This window comes from Lepidochelys olivacea (assembly GCF_965140295.1).
Source record: "Lepidochelys olivacea isolate rLepOli2 genome assembly, chromosome: 27".
Taxonomy (NCBI): Eukaryota; Metazoa; Chordata; order Testudines; family Cheloniidae; genus Lepidochelys; species Lepidochelys olivacea.
In genome coordinates this window covers 12,472,617-12,490,075 of record NC_140437.1, presented here as the reverse complement: position 1 = coordinate 12,490,075, position 17,459 = coordinate 12,472,617, and the positions used below count along the sequence as shown (strand labels likewise).

General features: G+C 48.3%; 1 protein-coding gene across 1 annotated transcript; it reads right to left on the bottom strand.

Moving 5' to 3' along the window:
- Window positions 1-5,564: 5,564 nt before the first annotated feature.
- Window positions 5,565-16,998, bottom strand: SLC35B1 (solute carrier family 35 member B1). Its single transcript, XM_084615998.1, has 9 exons — window positions 16,782-16,998; window positions 12,844-12,947; window positions 12,038-12,168; window positions 11,249-11,279; window positions 10,877-11,037; window positions 9,326-9,452; window positions 6,757-6,863; window positions 6,286-6,439; window positions 5,565-5,900 (listed from the first exon to the last, which is right to left on the bottom strand). The coding sequence occupies exons 1-9, from the start codon at window positions 16,988-16,990 to the stop codon at window positions 5,848-5,850; spliced, it is 1,077 nt and encodes a 358-aa protein (XP_084472124.1). The 5' UTR covers window positions 16,991-16,998; the 3' UTR covers window positions 5,565-5,847.
- Between the last annotated feature and the right edge of the window lie 461 nt (window positions 16,999-17,459).

Here is a 17,459-nt window from a genome sequence, read left to right as displayed (position 1 = left end):
ATTTATTAGTTTGCATACTATAAATCCAGGCACAAAACTGCTCCATTTGAGTGTACCTGTTTCAAGCATATATCCTCATCCCAGTTGCTGCTGTGAGATGCTCAGTACTCCCTATCACCAGGAATACTGATTCCAGTTTGAAATTGGACTCTCAATCTTGCCTTCTCTGGGAACTGTTGGGGCTTTTGCTTTATATCTTTCCTTTGCATGCTGTTTTGAAGATCTCATCTGCATCCTTTATTTTGTGGAAATAAATAGGAATTCTTAAAAAATAAGCTACTGTTCTGCAGAGCCATATGGGATAGCTACATTTGGTAGCTGTTCCCAATCTCTCATTTCTTGGATCAGCAATTCATTTACACCTTCTGAGGAGGAAGTACTCTGCATCACATCACTCTTAAGTGTCAACACAGAGTCCAAAGGGAGTTCCATACCATCTCCCAGTAGCATGGTGGTGAGGAAGCTGTTTGATAGAACAATGGGAACCAATACATAACTTCATTTGTTTAACTCTTGAGCCACTGAAAAGCTAACCTGACCTTCAGATAGGAAAAACTTCCATTAAAAAGTTAAACCAGATTTTTTTAGGCATCTCACAACCACTCACTGCAAAGCAAAACGGCTGAATTATATGCAAGAGAAATTTGGTAAATTAGAGACAATTCCATTCTCTGCACTCTCTGTCCTGGGTGTCAGTTTTTTGATTCTCTCTCTCTCTGCTGCTCCTCTTCAAGGTATAGAATTTTGCCAGCTTTGGAGGTGTGAAGGGTTCTGAAATAAGAACCAGTGAAATTCAGAAAATAAAACTGGAATGAGTATGATATATTGGAACTGTCAGGAATGGAAGCAGTCAGTGGACGCTCCACTATTACTAGAGGGTTAGGTAGCTGATGACAACACCAGTCCCTCGTCCTAAATACCTCACATAGACCCTGTTTACAGATGGCACAGCAGCAAATTGTAAGCTTTTTGGGGCAAGGACTTCCTTTTTGTTGTATTTGTTTATGGCCTAGCACAACAGGGTTCTAGTCCACAACTGGGGCTGTAAACACCACAAGTCACTTAAAAGAGAAAGGGTTAAAGGATCAGCTCCTTGGGAGTAAAAGATTAATGGAGGGGGGACAGGATGAGAGTTTTACCATGGAAAGAACAATTTTAGCAGAGAATAAGCTGAGCATGGATCTAACCAATGTGAGCCTCAGTGGGTTGAAATGGCTCCTATGGACCACAAATGGCCTTTTAGTCCCAGCTGCTGTAATCTGTGTACACACATGATGAAGGAGATGGGGTGCAGAGAAGGAACTCTGCCAATTATCTAAAACTATGTTGTCTGACCACTAAATGGCTAACAAAAGGAAATATGTTTACACTTATAACATCTATCTTCAAGGACTGACTAGCATTCTTTCACCTACGGCAGAGCCCCTGAAAGGATCACCTTCTCTGTGTTGGGCCTCTTGGTCACTACTAGTCTTGGCCCCATCTCAGCTATAAATGTAAGGGTAAGGTTATTTTTTTTTATGTGACGAGTGAGTTTGGGTGCTCAACTTGAGACACTTTAAAAGGGGCTTGATTTTCAGAATTCAGGTGCTCAGTACTTTCTGAAAATCAGGTACATGTAAGTTGGGAACTCAAAATCACTATTCCCTTTAAAAAATATTTAGCCTCCTGTTTAGTTGAATGTGATGCCAAACATAAGTGCATAAATCCCCAAATCACTAAGCACTTTTGAAAAATGGCAACCATCAGATAGCAATTAATAAACAGAGGTAATCATCTCTTCATTATCCCTTAAACAGTTGTCAGACTATTTAATGATGTACTGCATTGTGCCTGGAAAAGTATCTACTCTATACAGCCAGATGTACCCTTAATGAATTGTATATTTGTATACCACCACATTGTTTGGAGAGAGGTTACAGCGGTAATTATTTAAACAAAAGGCTGATGGAGTTGCAGGGGGCACTAGCAGAGCAGGGAAGGATGAAAAGGAAAGCTGCCAAGCTGTTCCCCTTGGGGATGCTGTGTTTCAGGCAGCTGTAAAATAAAACTTCACCTTTCTTAGCTGCATCAACCAGTTGCTCCTAGAGGGACCTTGCACACAAACATTGCAGCAATGTAACCTGCTGTTTATTCTGTGTATGTGCATGACTCTTCTCATCTCCCAGGAACTGCCAAGAACTGATAAGGTTCCTAAGAGGATTCTGCTAGAAGTGCTTTTAAAAACAATGCCTGTGGCTGCTGTTGTGAATGAAACCACCTGTTTGTCTTATACAATAAGACAACATGCAAGTGTACATACACACCCCCAGAATGGCTCTCATCTGGAAATGTAGTGAAGAATCAGTATTTGGTCTTAACACATTTCACTGTTGCATCTCAAGCGGGGGATGGGGTTGGTCAGAGACTCTACAAACAGAATAATAATGAAGGAAGATCTTGATTCTCAAATTTTATTTCTGCTGTGAGCCCACAGACTTTAGAAATAAAAGTATATTAACCAAAAGGGCTGTTTTATTCATATATAATATTAACATGCTTGAAATGAGTGCCTCCTAGTGGCGACTGCTGGTTCTCAAAATATTTTTTTTTTTTTACTTTCTCTAGTACATGTTTCAGAGTAACAGCCATGTTAGCTTCCACAGTATGCATCCGATGAAGTGAGCTGTAGCTCACGAAAGCTTATGCTCAGATAAATTGGTTAGTCTCTAAGGTGCCACAAGTACTCCTTTTCTTCTCCTTGTATAAGTAGGGGCATAGCGAGCAGATTGAGGGATATGATTGTCCCCCTCTATTTGACATTGGTGAGGCCTCATCTGGAGTAGTGTGTCCAGTTTTGGGCCCCACACTACAAGAAGGATGTGGATAAATTGGAGAGAGTCCAGCGAAGGGCAACAAAAATGATTAGGGGTCTGGAACACATGACTTTGAGGAGAGGCTGAGGGAACTGGGACTGTTTAGTCTGCAGAAGAGAAGAATGAGGGGGGATTTGATAGCTGCTTTCAACTACCTGAGAGGTGGTTCCAGAGAGGATGGTTCTAGATTATTCTCAGTGATAGAAGAGGACAGGACAAGGAGTAATGGTCTCAAGTTGCAGTGGGGGAGGTTTAGGTTGCATATTAGGAAAAACTTTTTCACTAGAAGGGTGGTGAAACACTGGAATGCATTACCTAGGGAGGTGGTAGAATCTCCTTCCTTAGAAGTTTTTAAGGTCAGGCTTGACAAAGCCCTGGCTGGGATAATTTAATTGGGGATTGGTCCTGCTTTTGAGCAGGGGGTTGGACTAGATGAGCTCCTGAGGTCCCTTCCAACCCTGATATTCTATGATTCTCTAGTACATGAATCTCAGAACAGGCAGACAAGGGAGGAGGAAGAAGATAATGTGGCCTTTGCTAACTTGTCATCTTGATACCAGATGCTCTCACTGTGTTTTGCACTTGCTGTTTTGTTTCTAGTCTAAATCATGCATTTATCAGCACCTTTTTGCAAAATCACCCTTTTATTAAAAACTATTTCCATTTCCAACCTCATCCAGCTGTATAGCAGGACAATCAAATACATTGAAGGAGGCTGAGTTTAGGCACAGGTCTTCCTTCTGTGACTCTCCTTCAGTAAACTCTGACAAGTCAGCCAACAGGTAAATAGATTTCTTTACACCAGCGATCAAACTATCTGCAGCGTTCAGCAGTGGAGAGTAATGCTTACAGCCTTGCAGAAGAGGTTTGTTTTTTGAAAGATGTTCCATTGTCCTGACAACAAATTGGTGTCTAGCTAAGGTATGGTAAAAACTGACTTGTTTTCCTTTAAATTACAGTGTACGCCAGGCATAAATTCACTGTTACTAAGATTGATTCTTGTATATTCTAAAAATGGGCTGGGTTTGTCTGATGGAACGTCAGCCCTGGCTAGACTGAGCTCAGTGGTTGAGCGAGCAATATGATACTAAACCCTGTTTATGTTAGTAGTACAAACCCCTACAGCTACAGTGTGCCTGAGCTATGTGGGAATAAGGCATTGTTTGCACAAGGAGTTCAGGCACCAATTTAAACAGTAATTTTAAAGGGGCAAGTGCAAGAAACTGTTTTATCAGAACATGAAGCCAACACAGAACAATTCTGCTGCTGGTCCAGTTTCCTCCAGCATAAATGTAAGGAGTTTTAGCTACAGGTTTCTTCAAGGTCCATAGGCCATATCCATCTCCCACCACTCATGGTAGTCTTCCTCTTTAAAAGGAGGAAGGATGGCCTTGTAATTAAGGCACTGGACTGAAAATCAGGAGAATTAAGTCCAATTTCTAGCTCTGCTAGAGGCTCCCTAAATGAACTGAGTAAGTTTATGGCTCACTTCTTGAACTGTAGTGGAAATGGGGTGTTAAGAGGATAAAGCTGTACCAACATGGGAGATGTCAAAGTCTACACAGGGCCTAAGAACAGCTATATACGTAGGACCAGACGCCAGCATATCAAGTTCAGCAAGCTACGTTTCACGGTGAAAACAGGACTCACGCAGTTAAATGGCAGGAGAGTTGGATCAGGGATCCTCCACTACAGAGAACGTTTGCTATTCATCAGTCGATCTTTAAGGACATAGGAAGCTACTGAGGAGGAGTGGATGACTGAGGAAAAATCTTCCAGATGAATTTTAATATCTTTTCCTAAAAAGTTCAGTTTTGAAAGAAACCTGTCCTTTGGGAAGAGCCATGGGACATTAAAAAGATTAATGAAAGCCAAGCTGTGGCCAGAAAGGTTGCAGGGGGTGTGGGGAAGAACAGTCTTGCAGCAGTCACTCAGGAAGCCGATCAAGATCCCATCTGGAGGGGCAAGAGGCCAAGTCACAGAACAGATGGAAACAAAGCAACAGCTGGTGGAAACCCGCTTTCATGTGTAAAGTTTGCTCTTCGGAGAATTTTGCTCTCCAACTTTGAGGGCATCATTATGCTAATAGCTCCTCCCCCTACAACACTTGAGAGAGAGCCTGTGCACTCAGGAGCAGGCGTTCCACAGCTCTCAGTGATGCTGGTTAATTAACAAGCGCACTTTCGACATTTAGAAGCTGCTGTCACAAAACCTTGGCATGGTTTTAGCAGCAGAGGCTCTTGTTTCTTCAACAGCAGAGGGGGTGGGATGAAAGAGAATTAATTTGGCCCCAAGTGGTTAAGCAGATGGGATGAAAACTGCAGAGCCCAGGACTTTGTTACATATACCTAAATTTGCTCTTTCTATTTTAAATAGTGCTGATGGAGAGAAGATTACAGGCTGTACAAGTTGGGTACATTAATGAAAACTAGAACCTCTGTCATTGCTTCACCAACCATGTTCTGGAGACCCATTCTCCTAGGGGGAGGTGGGGATTTCTCTTTTCAATGTTGTCAGTCAATCCTGTGCTTTTGCTACACTGCACCAAACTCAGACCGAGGAAACAAAGACTGGCACTTTCCTTTGGAGTATGGTGGAGGAGGAATGCTAATTGTAATATTTCTAAACACTGAGAAGGCTGCAAGGTTGCAGAGAACAAGGCTTTCCAAGAACAATCAGATGACTGCTTTTAAATAAAGGTCAAAAAAGTGACTTGTCTCCTTTTCTTTAATAAAGGTATGAAGTGTTTCTCCCATTAAGACTTGAATTTCTCCCTGCTACTGGGATCCATTAATGCAATTTTGATTACAGAAAAAAAGAGTGCTAAACTCTTGATTAAAATTAACATATTTAAAAACACTTCAAAATTAAAAAAACAATACCCATTTCTTTCCCCAGGCACCCATCCTGAGTCCAGTTTCATAATAGATGCTGGGGTACAAGACAATAAGTTAAAGAGTTCATTCCAATTTTGCAGAGTTCAAAAGTCTTCCTAATGTGTTGTCGTCTTTGATCCCTTCCCAAATTTGGCATCAAGTCCAAGACCTGCAGATAAATGAGAAAAAAATTGTAAGGGAAAGCCCAAGGCCTTCCTTAAATAAGTACAATCAGACCTCTCTATAGCTCCAGATCTAACTGATGCCGAATTACTTGAGAGACAGTGGGTACCTGTGACATTTTTTTTTTAAAGAGTCCAAAAAAGGTCTCCCAAATCAGTTGGATCTGTGACCATAGCAACGGCCTCAAAGATATCCCCATCCCTCCCACTTCCCCGCCCCAAAACACAGATCGTGCTTTTGTCAGCAAGCTTGTCCAAGAAAATCCATTGTCCAAAATCCTGTCAACCCATCCCCCCAGTCTATACTCCATCACTCTAATGGATAAGGAAAAGACTTTAAAAAAAAAAAAAAGCCAGGCTTCCAGGACTTACCCATGAATACCAGGATAGTCCCCACCCACTGCATCATGCTGATTGGGTTGGCAAATAGAATGACGGATGCTAAAATGGTGAAGAATTTGCGGGTTGTGGTGATGATTGAACAAGTTAAGGGTCCAAAGTATACCACAGTCATGAAGATGAAACTCTGAGAGAGAGAGAGAGATTCAGTCTGTCTGAGAAGGCAAGATCTCCAACATGAAGATCCATCTTAAACATTTTAAGGGAATCTTTTGGCAAAGAACAAATCCCAACCACAACCCGAAGACGACTTACAAGAATTTGTACACAACCTAGACATTCTTGATCTGAAAATGCTGGTTGAACAGTGAGCTAGGAACAATCAGATATGGCAGGAAGACTAGACAACTTCATATTTCTGTCCCACAAGTAAACAATATCTGGGACATTCTATGTTCTTTGGTCATCAAGTGCCCAGGGTAAGGGAACCAGAAAGTTACTTACCTGACCCAGTGCACTTGTCAGACCAAACAGCAGGATGTTGTAGAGGATGCTGGGGTAGCGTTCAGCAAAACTCAGGAATTCCCAGAGCTCTCCAGTGAACAAGATACCTGCAGAAAGTTTTAAGAGAGCAGGATGAACTCAAGCCAGAGACATCCTGGGCAGACAGGGCCGGAGCATTCATACTCCTAGCTCACATTCACTGATCAGACAACAGATACAGACAGCAAAGACTTATCTCCACCCAGAGAATACCAGTGGCAAAGAAAAGGAGTACTTGTGGCACCTTAGAGACTAACCAATTTATTTGAGCATAAGCTTTTGTGAGCTACAGCTCACTTCATCAGATGCATGCCGTGGAAACTGCAGCAGACTTTATATATACACAGAGAATATGAAACAATACATCCTCCCACCCCACTGTCCTGCTGGTAATAGCTTATCTAAAGTGATCATCAGGTGGGCCATTTCCAGCACAAATCCAGGTTCTCTCACCCTCCACCCCCCCACACAAATTCACTCTCCTGCTGGTGATAGCCCATCCAAAGTGACAACTCTTTACACAATGTGCATGACAATCAAGTTGGGCTATTTCCTGCACAAATCCAGGTTCTCTCACATCCCCCCCCACCCCCATACACACACAAGCTCACTCTCCTGCTGGTAATAGCTCATCCAAACTGACCACTCTCCAAGTTTAAATCCAAGTTAAACCAGAATATCTGGGGGGGGGGTAGGAAAAAACAAGAGGACACAGGCTACCTTGCATAATGACTTAGCCACTCCCAGTCGCTATTTAAGCCTAAATTAATATCCAATTTGCAAATGAATTCCAATTCAGCAGTTTCTCGCTGGAGTCTGGATTTGACTTTTTTTGTTTTAAGATAGCGACCTTCATGTCTGTGATTGCGTGACCAGAGAGATTGAAGTGTTCTCCGACTGGTTTATGAATGTTATAATTCTTGACATCTGATTGTGTCCATTTATTCTTTTACGTAGAGACTGTCCAGTTTGACCAATGTACATGGCAGAGGGGCACATGATGGCATATATCACACTGGTAGATGTGCAGGTGAACGAGCCTCTGATAGTGTGGCTGATGTTATTAGGCCCTGTGATGGTGTCCCCTGAATAGATATGTGGACACAGTCGGCAACGGGCTTTGTTGCAAGACTCCCAAGACTGGGAGTGGCTAAGTCATTATGCAAGGTAGCCTGTGTCCTCTTGTTTTTTCCTACCCCCCCCCCCCCAGATGTTCTGGTTTAACTTGGATTTAAACTTGGAGAGTGGTCAGTTTGGATGAGCTATTACCAGCAGGAGAGTGAGTTTGTGTGTGTATGGGGGTGGGGGGATGTGAGAAAACCTGGATTTGTGCAGGAAATAGCCCAACTTGATTGTCATGCACATTGTGTAAAGTGTTGTCACTTTGGATGGGCTATCACCAGCAGGAGAATGAATTTGTGTGGGGGGGTGGAGGGTGAGAAAACCTGGATTTGTGCTGGAAATGGCCCACCTGATGATCACTTTAGATAAGCTATTACCAGCAGGACAGTGGGGTGGGAGGATGTATTGTTTCATATTCTCTGTGTATATATAAAGTCTGCTGCAGTTTCCACGGTATGCATCCGATGAAGTGAGCTGTAGCTCACGAAAGCTTATGCTCAAATAAATTGGTTAGTCTCTAAGGTGCCACAAGTCCTCCTTTTCTTTTTGCGAATACAGACTAACACGGCTGCTACTCTGAAAAGTGGCAAAGAACTTTCAGTCATTGCACCATACCAGATAACTTGTTTTGGAAGAGAAAACAGCAAGTTGGCTACCCCCTCAGGATTTAAACAAGTAACATCCAGGAGTTAAGTTCACTTTGCTGCCTCAGTTTTGCAGCTCTATGCACAATTGCTGTCTTCCTGTACCCACTTAGCCTAAACTCATTGCATTTGCAGCCAGCATAAGGGGTGCCTGGAGATCAGTGAGAGGAATCAGATGCTACAGCAGGATGTAAGAATGTCATCTTAGCAAGGAACATGTCCTTCACATTCCAGATGTCATCTACACTTTTAAACTTGGCCTCAGCTATTAATGGAACAGATGAAACAAACATCACAGTCAGTGTTACTCTCATGACAAGACGACTGTACCTTGCACTGTGCATCCCGATTCTCAAGACAGCCACCAACAATCTCACTCACTCACACACACACACACACACACACACACACACACACACCCCTTAAATAGAAATAGATGTGATCCCAGTCTTTGCCAAAACAAGAGAGCCACCAAATTGTATCCTAGGAAGCTACAATCTATGCTACTGAGCCAGCCTGAAAGCAGGAACATTTCAGAAGTGAATGCAGTTTTGGTAATAGCGCTTTAGGAGAAGCAGTGTCCCCCTGGTGGCAATTTAAGAAACTACAATAAAATCTCCACAGATTAGGTTTAAAACAAACAAAAAGCAGCTCTGCAAGACATACTAGGCCCTTTTTAGAACAAGAGATGAGGGTCCTGCCTAGAGGATCTTACAAATCAGTCTTCAGGCCAGGTCGCTAGGGCTTCCTCAGATGTTCCTTACCAGCCCCCAGGAACAAGGTGGACCATAGATTAACATTTAGCATCATGTGATTGGAACCAGTTTGGTAATGAGCTCTCATATGGTCCTGAGACACGCCTGTCAGTCCATCCAATGTCAGTGACAGCAGCTAAGAGGAGGGGGGGAAAAAAAAAAGATTGAAAACCAGAAGAGAACTCTCTGCCACCTACTCCCTTCCTGGCACATGCATTTAATTACTCCTCAGGGCATTCTGTGCCTAAAAATTATGTGCATGGTATTTTAAAATTTTGCAAAATTCTGCATATTTTATTTGTCAAATAAATGAGGAGGCTCCAGCATGGCACTGGGGAGCACGGGCCACTGGCTACACTGAGGTGGGAGATCACTTTGCAGTTCCCCCCCCCAGGACATGGACTCAGCATTGAGGCTGCATCCAACCCTGACACAGCACAAGGACCAGCCCTGCCCCTCCGTGCCAGGTGCAGGCAGGCTCAGCAAAGCAGGATCCAAGTGGAGGGGGAGGGGGAAGGCTTAGTATGGGGGGATCCAGGTGTGGGTTGAGGGTTCTGTTTGGGGCGATCTGGGTGCAGTTGGCTCTGTGGGGAATCTGGGTGTGTGTGTGTGGTGGGGAGAAATCAGGATGCACAGGGGGGTTCTGGGTGCAACGGTAATGGGACTCTGCAGGGGGGTCCAGGTGAAGGTGGTTGGGGCTCAGCGGGGGGTCTGGGTGGGAGAGAGCTCAGCAGGGGGGTCTGGAAGTGGGGAGCTCAGTCGGGGGGGGGTCCAGATGCTGGGGGGTCCAGGTGCAACTGGTTGGGGCTCATTAGGGTGGGGAGCTGGCTGGCTCATTGGGGTGGTCCAGGTGCAGGGGGAGTGGGGGAGGTGTTGAGGCTCAGCAGGAGAGTCTAGACACACAAGAGCTTCCTGCAGCTGGGGGAGAAATCTGGGAGTGGATCTGACCTAGCCCCAGATGCCATGCAGGGGAAGAGGAAGTCCCATCCTCCCCAGCCCAGCCTTGACTAGCAGCTGAGCCTGGTGCAGGGTAGGAGCCACCAGCCAGATCTTTTCCCACTCCCGCCCCCTGCCTCACAGTGATTTACCTCTCTGCTGGATGCCCTGGGCACCCAAAACATACTGATGGGGAGGGTTGTATGACTGCTCTTGTGGCTTCCCTTTACTTCCCTGCCAGAAAGTCATTTTTCTGTGGGGAAGCAAAGAAATCTACGACGGACATAAATTCTGCATATGTACAGTGGTGCAGAATCCCCCCAGGAGTAGCATTTAAATTCTATAGGTTTCTTGCTTCCACCTGCTTATTTAAAAACAGTTCAGAGGGCATTCTGAGGAGGCGCCAGTGTTTCACCCCACATCACAATATGATAGTGTGCAAGGATGTCCCTCTTTGCACCAGAGGGTACCCAAGCATTCCAACGCTGGCTTTGCCAATCCCTCATGGTGGGTAGATCCAGGCAGAAGCCTGTACCTTGTTTGTTTGTAATTGTTTTCTCCTCTTGTACCTTTCACCAAGACAAAACCTTGGAACTACTTATGCTTCAACAGCTCAGTACTTACCAGGAGGAGTTCTCCATAGCCAAAGATGTGGCCGTCCTCACCGTCACCTCCCCTTTTAGGTTTGTACATGAACAGAGCCACGCCTGTTACTATCAGCAGGACACACAGGTATTTGGCTAGTGGGTATTTCTTCCTCAGCACCGTCACCCCTAAGAGCATGACTGAAAAGAAAAGAGGATATGGTAAAGTGCTCCCAAAAACCCTCTGCTAGGAATCTAATGACTCTGTGTCCAGTTCTGGATCTAACGGGGATGTGCACAGATAGTTTGTTATCCGCGCTACTTGGCGTGGAGCTATTGTGTGAGCAGCTGGACTGTTTCTGGGAATGCAATCCACAGACTGCTCATGGCATGAGAAAAACACACCGCTCACCTGGAATGGGCTTACAGGACTTCCCAAGGACCTGTAAGAGAAAGAGTATCTTAATAGCTGCATGCTACAGCCTCCCCCACACCAGGCAAGACGGCTACAGAAACACAGGAACTGCCATGTTGGATCAGACCCAGGGTCCATCTAGTTCAGTATCCGGTTTCTGATGGTGGTCAGCATCAGAAACCTCGCAGTAGGCAGATGGGGGATCAGCTACCCCCTCCCCAGTGCAGGTTTCTGACACTGGCTTAAACCCTGAAACATGAGGATTTTCCCTTCTCCCAGATTGTTTTTTAAGCATTTCCTGTTATCCATGTGGATGGCTAGTCCCTCTTGGAATCACTGGTTTCAGAGTAACAGCCGTGTTAGTCTGTATTCACAAAAAGAAAAGGAGGACTTGTGGCACCTTAGAGACTAACCAATTTATTTGAGCATGAGCTTTCGTGAGCTACAGCTCACTTCATTGGAATCACTAACTCCACCACCACTTGGCCTTGTAGGGATAGAGTAAAAAGAAAAGCAATAGAACACCGTCCTCCTCATTGCCACTCTTGCAGGGCAACAAGAGTTAAAACTGCAGCATCCTCCACGGTCAATGTTTTTTAGTGACTTACTCTTTAATTAGAACGATTTCCTATCACAGTGCATTGATGGATCATGTAAGCATCCTCCATACCAAGAGTGCAGAATTAGAATTTGGAATAGTCCTCAACAGGGAAAGGGCAAATCTGTAAAAGGGAATTTTTACAACGCAACCTTTTCCCTAACGCTCGTCCTCCTGCCTTTCTTCACCTGGGTTGGATAGTTGACGAACTGCAGAGCTGAGTTGCTGGAAACCATAGCACCCAGATAGGAGAGTGAGCAAGCTGCATACAACCAGTTCTGGGTCCGATCAACCCTGACGGCGTCAAAAAACTGGATCACTGTGGAGAAGACAAAATGTACTAGAAACACACACAACCTGATGTGACTGGACATTGGCATCATAAGGTTATTTTATAATGCCATCGAGATACAAAAGCCACAAAGTATCTACAGCAGAGGGGAGACGGAGATCTGGAGCGTTTAAGACCACTCCATCTTTTCCGCTCATATGCTCTCTGAGGCAAAGGAGGTATATTGAATTCCTGAAACCCACTGGGGCAGAAGGAAGATGGAAAAAACCAAGGGAATATGTATAGAATCTCTTACAGGAGACAAAAGCTTGGACATCCTAGTGGTCTACTCTGACCCTTCCCAACAATAAAACCACACTGAATGAAAAAAAATTTAGAATCTGGTTTTATGCAGTGTCTTTCATTTATAAAATTCTTTATTAAATCAAGTTAGCCAGTACTAGTGCAATGTTTCTGCAAACAAATGGAAAAGCCACTGTGTGCTCAGCAAAAGCTCACAGTCCCTTGGAAGTTGTGACTTCGGCAACCGTTGATATTGGGAGTGTGACCTGGACTACAGGTAACCACTAGGTGGGCCCCCTGACTCTGGAAGAGAGTCCTTTCCCAGCCCAGAGGAGAAGGAAGTGGGACGGGAGTCAGGGTCAAAGAAGTCCCAGTGCGGAAAAGCAAGGGGTGACATACCGGTTGTTCTGGAACACTTACCTAACCTCGCAAAGACAGCATTGATCACGCATTGAATGAAGACCAAGGACAAAGCGTATCTGAACTTTTCCTGCTTGGCACCTTCTCCATATTTACCTCTAGTTCTGTGGGAACAAACAAACGAAGCAGGAGATTGAGGAGGGTGAGAGATACAGCGAGTGAGACTACAGCATAAGGCATGGCACACATTTACTCAGGCTTTCTTCCCAGGTGACTTAGCCCAACAGCTACCAACCTTTTTACACAAAGGTGTAGCAAACGGTGCCCTCAGTTTTACCTGCCAGTCCCCCCACCTTCCACTCAGCTGTGCTTGCTCTCAGCCTGCAGTGGACTGAGGCTTCTCCAAACCCTAGTCACACAGCTGGGAAAGAAACTCCAGCCCAACATCAGATCCTAAGATGTCCTCTCTTCTGGGCATCCTACCAGAAAGCAAGAAATGTCCAGGTTCTGCCATTGTGGAGAAAGCGGGGGAGGTCCCCAGACTAGGAGAGGAGACTTCCCAATGGAAGGGTGCAACTTACATGTCCTCATGTAAGACCCAAATACCTTGGAATAGGAATCACTTACGTGCTCTGCTGTAAACAGTCCAGGCTGGGAGGGGCTCTTACATGCTCTGTTGCAAGATGCAGGCCGAGGGGCTCCCCGGTGCCTGGGCAGAAGAGGCACTAGGCAGGGGTCACTCACATGCCCTCCTGCAGGATGCCGGGGAGGGGGGGTCACTCACATGCTCTCCTGCAGGATGCCGGCGGGGGGAGCCCTCACATACTCTCCTGCGGCCGGTTTTGTTCAATATCTTCATAAATGATCTGGAGGATGGTGTGGATTGCACTCTCAGCAGATTTGCGGATGATACTAAACTGGGAGGAGTGGTAGATACGCTGGAGGGCAGGGATAGGATACAGAGGGACCTAGACAAATTGGAGGATTGGGCCAAAAGAAATCTGATGAGGTTCAATAAGGATAAGTGCAGGGTCCTGCACTTAGGACGGAAGAACCCAATGCACCGCTACAGACTAGGGACCGAATGGCTCGGCAGCAGTTCTGCGGAAAAGGACCTAGGGGTTACAGTGGATGAGAAGCTGGATATGAGTCAACAATGAGAAGGCCAATGGCATTTTAGGATGTATAAGTAGGGTCATTGCCAGCAGATCGAGGGACGTGATCGTTCCCCTCTATATGACATTGGTGAGGCCTCATCTGGAGTACTGTGTCCAGTTTTGGGCCCCACACTACAAGAAGGATGTGGATAAATTGGAAAGAGTCCAGCGAAGGGCAACAAAAATGATTAGGGGTCTGGAACACATGACTTATGAGGAGAGGCTGAGGGAACTGGGATTGTTTAGCCTGCAGAAGAGAAGAATGAGGGGGGATTTGATAGCTGCTTTCAACTACCTGAAAGGTGGTTCCAGAGAGGATGGTTCTAGACTATTCTCAGTGGTAGAAGAGGACAGGACAAGGAGTAATGGTCTCAAGTTGCAGTGGGGGAGGTTTAGGTTGGATAATAGGAAAAACTTTTTCACTAGGAGGGTGATGAAACACTGGAATGCGTTACCGAGGGAGGTGGTGGAATCTCCTTCCTTAGAAGTTTTTAAGGTCAGGCTTGACAAAGCCCTGGCTGGGATGATTTAATTGGGGATGGGTCCTGCTTTGAGCAGGGGGTTGGACTAGATGGCCTCCTGAGGTCCCTTCCAACACTGATATTCTATGATTCTCCTGCAGGGAGCCGGGGGGGGGGGGAGGGGGTCACTCACATGCTCTCCTGCAGGATGCCAGGGGGGTCACTCACATGCTCTCCTGCAGGATGCCGGGGGGGGGAACCGGGGGGGTCGGGAGGGGGTCACTCATGCTCTCCTGCAGGATGCCGGGGGGGGGTGAGCCGGGGGGGCCCGGGGGGTCACTCACATGCTCTCCTGCATGATGCCGGGGGGGGGGAGCCGGGGGAGGGGTCACTCACATGCTCTCCTGCAGGATGCCGGGGGGGTCCGGGGGGGGGTCACTCACATGCTTTCCTGCAGGATTCCGGGGGGGGAGCCGGGGGGGTCACTCACATGCTCTCCTGCAGGATGCCGGGGGGGGGTGAGCCAGGGGGGTCACTCACATGCTCTCCTGCAGGATTCCAGGGGGGGAGCCGGGGGGGGTCACTCACATGCTCTCCTGCAGGATGCCGGGGGGGGGGTGAGCCAGGGGGGTCTGGGGGGGGTCACTCACATGCTCTCCTGCAGGATGCCGGGGGGGGGGGGGAGCCTGGGAGGGGTCACTCACATGCTCTCCTGCAGGATGCCGGAGGGGTCACTCATATGCTCTCCTGCAGGATGCCGGGGGGGTAGCCGCGGGGGTCTGGGGGGGGTCACTCACAAGCTCTCCTGCAGGATGCTGGGGGGAAACCGGGGGGGTCAGGAGGGGGTCACTCACATGCTCTCCTGCAGCATGCTGGGGGGGGGGAGCCGGGGGAGCCACTCATGCTCTCCTGCAGGATGCCGGGGGGTCACTCTCATGCTCTCCTGCAGGATGCCAGGGAGGCCCGGGGGGGTCACACTCATGCTCTCCTGCAGGATGCCGGGGGGGGGGGGGTGAGCCAGGGGGGTCTGGGGGGGTCACTCACATGCTCTCCTACAGGATGCCAGGGGGGGGGAGCCGGGGGGTGTCACTCACATGCTCTCCTGCAGGGAGCTGGGGGGGGTGTGTGAACTGGGGGGGGGTCACTCACATGCTCTCCTGCAGGATGCTGGGGGGGAGCCGGGGGGGTCACTCACATGCTCTCCTGCAGGGAGCCGGGGAGGGGGGGGCCGGGGGGGTCACTCACATGCTCTCCTGGGGCCGGTTTTGTTCAATATCTTCATAAATGATCTGGAGGATGGTGTGGATTGCACTCTCAGCAAATTTGCAGATGATACTAAACTGGGAGGAGTGGTAGATACGCTGGAGGGGAGGGATAGGATACAGAGGGACCTAGACAAATTGGAGGATTGGGCCAAAAGAAATCTGATGAGGTTCAATAAGGATAAGTGCAGGGTCCTGCACTTAGGACGGAAGAACCCAATGCGCAGCTACAGACTAGGGACCGAATGGCTAGGCAGCAGTTCTGCGGAAAAGGACCTAGGGGTGACAGTGGACGAGAAGCTGGATATGAGTCAGCAGTGTGCCCTTGTTGCCAAGAAGGCCAATGGCATTTTGGGATGTATAAGTAGGGGCATAGCGAGCAGATCGAGGGATGTGATCGTCCCCCTCTATTCGACATTGGTGAGGCCTCATCTGGAGTACTGTGTCCAGTGTTGGGCCCCACACTACAAGAAGGATGTGGATAAATTGGAAAGAGTCCAGCGAAGGGCAACAAAAATGATTAGGGGACTGGAACACATGACTTATCAGGAGAGGCTGAGGGAACTGGGGATGTTTAGTCTGCAGAAGAGAAGAATGAGGGGGGATTTGATAGCTGCTTTCAACTACCTGAGAGGTGGTTCCAGAGAGGATGGTTCTAGACTATTCTCAGTGGTAGCGGATGACAGGAAAAGGAGTAATGGTCTCAAGTTGCAGTGGGGGAGGGTCAGGTTGGATATTAGGAAAAATTTTTTCACTAGGAGGGTGGTGAAACACTGGAATGCGTTACCTAGGGAGGTGGTAGAATCTCCTTCCTTAGAGGTTTTTAAGGTCAGGCTTGACAAAGCCCTGGCTGGGATGATTTAACTGGGAATTGGTCCTGCTTCGAGCAGGGGGTTGGACTAGATGACCTTCTGGGGTCCCTTCCAACCCTGATATTCTATGATTCTCCTGCAGGGAGCCGGGGGAGGTGGGGGTCACTCACATCCTCTCCTGCAGGAGGCCGGGGGGGTCACTCACATGCTCTCCTGCAGGAGGCCGGGGGGGGGGGAGCCGGGGGGGTCACTCACATGCTCTCCTGCAGGAGGCCGGGGGGGGGGGGAGCCGGGGGGGTCACTCACATGCTCTCCTGCAGGAGGCCGTAGTAGAAGTAGCAGACGAAGACGCCCAGGAAGCAGACCGGCAGGCGGAGCCGCTCGGGCAGCAGGGGGCCGGGGCCGCTCCCGCTAGCTCCCATGGCGGCGGCGCGGGGCCCGCTCAGGGCAGGCGGCACCTCCAGCCGCACATCGCGGAGCGGAGCCGGGCGGGGCGGCGGCGCAGGGGGCCTCATAAAAGCTGCTCGGGACAGCCAGTCTGCTGGGACCCGCCCGCGGCCGGCTGGGGCTGCCCGCGGCGTTGCCGGCCAGGAGAGGCAGGGAGAGCGGGAGGGGAAGGGGCGGTGGTCCCGGCTGCCGGGCCGAGAGGGCGCTGCTGGCCCACACGGGGCTAATCCGCCCGTCGCTGCCTGCTGTTCCCCGCAGCCGAGCCCCCGTACAGCAGCTTTTTGATCAGGCAGCGCCTAGGTTCCCTAAAGCCCGGGGGCCCTTCCATAGCTCGGGGGCGCTGTGGTGACGTATTCGCATGTGGAGCTCACGGATTGGCCCCCCCCGGCTCGAAGGCGGAACCAGGAGATCGGTTCCTGGCTCGGTTTTAGCGTCAGTCGGACGCAAAGGCTGCCGGAGCCTCTCTGACCCCGCCCGGGCGCATGCGCCGCAGCAGCTACTACAAGTGATGCTACCGGGGAAGCCTCAGCCCTGGGA